Source organism: Mandrillus leucophaeus, unplaced genomic scaffold, assembly GCF_000951045.1.
Source record: "Mandrillus leucophaeus isolate KB7577 unplaced genomic scaffold, Mleu.le_1.0 Scaffold10, whole genome shotgun sequence".
NCBI lineage: Eukaryota > Metazoa > Chordata > Mammalia > Primates > Cercopithecidae > Mandrillus > Mandrillus leucophaeus.
The window spans coordinates 6,308,393-6,313,522 of NW_012098098.1; the positions used below are offsets into that span (position 1 = coordinate 6,308,393).

At 55.4% G+C, this 5,130-nt stretch overlaps 1 protein-coding gene across 1 annotated transcript in view; it reads right to left on the minus strand.

Moving 5' to 3' along the window:
- Positions 1-1,185, minus strand: part of GALNS (galactosamine (N-acetyl)-6-sulfatase) — a 53,395-nt gene extending 52,210 nt beyond the window's left edge. The window contains exons 1-3 of the mRNA XM_011971885.1: positions 1,109-1,185; positions 975-1,078; positions 701-824 (exon numbers count right to left, since the gene is read on the minus strand). Of these exons, the coding sequence (XP_011827275.1) occupies positions 701-824 (124 nt within the window). The 5' untranslated portion in view covers positions 975-1,078; positions 1,109-1,185. The remainder of the gene's footprint in view (positions 1-700; positions 825-974; positions 1,079-1,108) is intronic.
- Between the last annotated feature and the right edge of the window lie 3,945 nt (positions 1,186-5,130).

Below are 5,130 nucleotides of genomic sequence, written 5' to 3' on the forward strand. Positions count from 1 at the left end.
AAGGGTGCAGCTCAGACCCACACGCCCGTCAGCAAGAGCCCCACCAGTAGGCAGACGCGTGACAGATGAGGCAGACACAGGTTTATGAGGGGCTGCCACGCCGGTCGACCCCTGTTAGCATCTCCACCACCTGGGTGGGGCACAGCACCCAATACACTGAAAGACACGCAGCCCTTGGGCCCTGCAGCTCAGCATTGTCCCCGAGACGCTGTCTCCTCTCCCAGGCTCCCGGGACACCCACTGGGTGCGCAGGTCCACACGCCTCCATCCTCGAGTGCCGGCCCATACCCTGCCTTCCCTTCTTCCTCACGATCAATACCACGTGTGTCGTCTCCAGTAGGAGAGACTCTCCCCGGGGAGGGAGGAAGCGGGACCCCCACTTCCCCGGTACCCTGAGAGGGAGCCACACTGCAGCGCCTCTCCCCAGGCGGCCACAGCACTCGACTCTGGGAAACAGAGGACAGCAGCCACCAACAACACTGCAGCTTTGACCCTGAAAACCCAGCAGGTGCCGCACCCCACACAGCACGGAGCCGGGCCGGGACCTGATGAGAAAGGCCTGAGCCACCTGCCGCCCTCCCTGCAGTAGGAGGAGTAGACAAGCTTGATGTGGCCGCCCAGAGTCATGGCTGGAAGGACCTGGGAGGCCTCGGCCTGCTGGGCTCACCCGTTTCTGGGGATGAGGGCCCCGCGGACTTACATGGTGAGCACAGAGGGTTGGCAGAATAGAAGTTTGGGAAAAGCATCCCCTCTGCAGCCATCCGGTCCAAATTCGGGGTCTCTCTGGAGGGCTCTCCGTACACCCCGAGGTCGCCCCATCCCATCTGCAGGGAAGAGCATGCGGAGGAGGAATGAGCACCTTCTGCAGCTGGTGCTGCTGGCTTGGGGAGCTGTCCGTGGTGCCAAGAGCGTGTCGGGGACTGTGGGAGCCAGCGCCGCCCTGTGCCCCAGCCAGCGGCAGAGCTTGGCTAAACCCCAGCAGCGCCTGCGTGTGTGCACAATGGGGCCACTCCACGGTCGGCCCACGCTGGTTTTCGCCTCCACTTCTGCTTGGTCGTCACGTGGGGAACGCGTCCGTCTGCCTCCTCCCAGTCCTCACGTGGGGAACGCGTCCGTCTGCCTCCTCCCAGCCTGACACCAGCATCTGCATGCTCGCGGGGAGATGGCCTCTAACACATGCATCTCTTTTCAACATACACACACAGGCCCTCGTATGTCTGTACAAACCTAGACTTCAAAGTCCAGCGGTAACTGTCCCCCAAAAGCCTAGTTGCCATGTGGCCCTGCAGTTCCACGCTGCAATTCCACTCCTAGCTGTACACCTGAGAGACTAAAACTTACGTCCACACAGACCTGCATACGCGCGTCCAGGGCAGCGCAACTCAGTGGCCAAAAGGCAGGAGCACCCCAAGCGCCCATCGGTGGACGACAAAGTGTGGCCCGTGTGTACTACAAGGGTGTAGCTACATTTGGAAGTAGGATCTTTGCAGATGTAGCGAGCTAAGATGAGGTCACGCTGGACCAGCGTGGGCCCTCAATCCCGTGACTGGGAGTTAGAGATGCAGATGTGCAATAGAGATGCCGGGTGAAGGCCGAGGCCAACACTGGAGCGGTGCAGCCACCCAGGGGACAGCAAGGGCCCTCCTCGAGAGACTCAGACGGGGGAGCCTGGCTGACACCTTGATTGTGCTCTTCTGGCCTCCAGAATCCAGCAAGAATCCATTTCTGCTGTCTGAGGCCACCCGGCCTGTGGTAACGTGTTATGTCTGGGGAAACTCATGCACGTACCACGGCACACCACTCAGCCATCAAAAGGAAGGGCGTCCTGCCCGGTGCACGGCCCTGGAAAGCTCCACGCAAGGGAAGGAAGCAGACACCAGGGCCACACAGGCTGGGATTTGCTTATGGGAAGCCTCTGGAACAGGCCGGTCCGCAGAGGCAGGAGGTGGCTGAGGGGCTGCCGGGGCTGGGGGTGGGTGCTGGGGAGGGCCTGCTGCTGGGTACGGGTTTCTTCTTGGGACAGAATGTTCGGAAGTAGGTAGAAGGGATGGAAGTACCACGCTGTGAACGTACTGCGTACCCAAGTGGCGCACTTCAAGGTGGCTGTCATGGTCAATTTGACGTTCTGTTTTTTACAATAAAAGGCCCAAGCAGGAGGACGGGTGAGCACAGGGCAGGAGGCACGGAGGCGGGGTGATGCCGGGGTGATGGTGCCAGCACAGCAAATGCCCACGGCAAACTCCGGGGGTGAGTGGCAGGGCCGGTGTTCACCGAAAAATTCTTCTAACTTCTCAGTGCGTATTGTTGAAAAAAGTGCTTTTAAACAAGCAGTGCGCCCGGACTTTGTTCTAGGAGGAGGGGAGGGCACCACCTGGGGCTTTGGCTCTCCTCGGATCCTCCAGCCGTCTCCCTGGGCGCCCACCTCAGCAGGAGCCTGGTGGAAGCCACCACCGCGAGGCCCCTCCGCCTGGCCTGTCTTCCTTCCCTAAGGACATATTCCCGTCTAAGGTGCTCCAGGCACCAACCAAGACATCAGTTAAGTGCCTGTGCCTGCCTGGGCCCCTGCCCTCTACAGGCCACCTTCAGTAGCTTCGGCAGCACAAACACACACCACCTGGGAAGGACACCGCATTCTAAACACAATGACCACGTTCATGGGCCCAGCTCTGCTGCATTCACCACCACGTTCTCAGGACCAGCTGTATATTTATTTTTGAAACCAATTTGAATGCAAATATAGATATTTAGAGCTGCCATCAGCAAACACATTATGTAAAGGGCCTCACAGCAAATCTTTTCAGCTTTGTGGGCCATATGGGGCTGTCACAGCCCCTCAGCCCTGCCACAGCCAGTATTTGAGCAGACGTGCATGCTGTGTGCCAATAAAACTTTATTCATCAACATCTGAATTTCATATAATTTTTCATGTCACAAAATATTATTCTTTCAGTTTTTTTGAACAATTTAAAATTATAAAACCCATTCCTGGCTTATGGGTTCAAAAAACAGCAGGTGGTGAGCCAGAAGCAGTGGCTCACATTTGAAATTCCAGGACTTTGGGAGGCCGAGGTGGACAAGATCATGAGGTCAGGAGATCGAGACCATCCTGGCTAACACGGTGAAACCCCCTCTCTACTAAAAATACAAAAATTTAGCCGGGCGAGGTGGCGGGCGCCTGTAGTCCCAGCTACTCAGGAGGCTGAGACAGGAGAATCACTTCAACCCAGCAGGCGGAGCTTGCAGTGAGCCGAGATTGCGCCACTACACTCCAGCCTGGGCGACAGAGCGAGACTCCGTCTCAACAACAACAAAAGCTCAGCAGGTGGGTCCACATTTGACCCATGGGCTGCAGTTGGCCAACCTTTTAGTGAAAGTGCAGCTACCCTACCTTAAAAGGCAATCATGGGGCTGGGCGCGGTGGCTCACGCCTGTAATCCTAGTACTTTGGGAGGCCGAGGCAGGCGGATCACAAGGTTAGGGTTTGAGACCAGCCTGGCCAACATGAAGAAACCCCATCTCTACTAAAATTACAAAAATTAGCTGGGCATGGTGGCGGGCACCTGTACCAGCTACTTGGGAGGCTGAGGCAGAAGAATTGCTTCAACCCAGGAGGCGAAGGTTGCAGTGAGCCAAGATTGCGCCCCTGCACTACAGCCTGCGTGACAGAGCAAGACTCTGTCAAAAAAAAAAGACATGAATCACTTAAAGCCAGGAGTTCGAGACCAGCCTGGACAACACAGCAAGACTCCACCTCTAAAAAAAGAAAAAATAGCCAGGTGTGGTGATGTGCACCTGTGGTCCCAACTACTGAGGAGGCTGGGGGAGGAGGATTACTTCACGCCAGGAGGTTGAGGCTGCAGTGAGCCATGATCACACCACTGTACTCCAGCCTGGGCAACAGGGTGAGACCCTGTCACTAAAACAAAACGAAACAAAACAAAAGATCATGGCCCAGCAATTCCACTTGTAACAGTTTATCCTAAGGAAATAATTATGGCTATAACCCATTACACAAATTTAATATTGTGGGTGAGATAGTCGGAACAACAGATTTAGTTAAATCAGTCACAGTTCATCAGTGTTAATGGGTGGAACTGAATCCCCAAAAGTTATACTGAAATCTCGGCCCCAGCGTATCTCAGAACATGACCTTAGAAACAGGGTTGCTGCAGATATGATTAAGACGAGATCATTAATGTGGGGGCAGACCCTCATCCCATACAATTGCAGTCCTTATAGGACACAGGGCGAAGGCGGCTGTGTGGCAACAGGGTCACAGGTGGGAGACACACAGCCATGGGCTCGGGATGGCTGGGGGCCCCCAGAAGCTGCAGGGGAAAGAGGGTCCCTTGCAGGTCTCCGAGGGAGTGAGGTCCTACCCACAACTTGATCTCAGACTTCCAGTCTCCAGACCAAGGGAGAATTCATTTCTGGTTCTTTGTTTTTTGTTTTGTTTTTTTTTTTAGACGAAGTCTTGCTCTTGTCCCCCAGGCTGGAGTGCAGTGGCGCGATCTTGGCTCACTGCAATCTCCGCCTCCCAGGTTCAGGTGATTCTCCTGCCGCAGCCTCCTGAGTAGCTGGGATTACAGGCACCCTCCACCACACTCGGCTAATTTTTGTATTTTTTTTGTAGAGATGGGGTTTTGCCATGTTGGCCAGGCTGGTCTCAAACTCCTGACCTCAGGCGATCTGTCTGCCTCGGCCTCCCAAAGTGCCGGGGTTACCGGTGTGAGCACCGTGCCTGGTCGTGCTTCTGTTTCTGTTAAGCTCCCGACTCCTGTGTGTGGTCCCAGGAGGCTCCTGGGATGGGTGAGATGGGGGTGTGGCCAGGAGGGTCACCGAGAAGCCCACTTGGTGTGAAAAGACATTCACCACACCTGGTTGTGTGGACGCCTGTGGACACACCTGGATGGCAGGGAGGGGAAACCTCTTAGTAAAGCCAGTCTCTGCAGCCCAGCCACGTCTGGGAGCCGAAGCCTTCAGGAGGAACGCAAACAGCTCCACCTGCAGCTCTGAAGTGCGTTAGAACCTACACCTATGGTTCTTTTTTAAATCTCTAAAATACTTTTCTCTTTCGTCCACCAGCCTGGGCAACAAGGTAAGACCCCATCTCTATAAAAAATAAAAAAA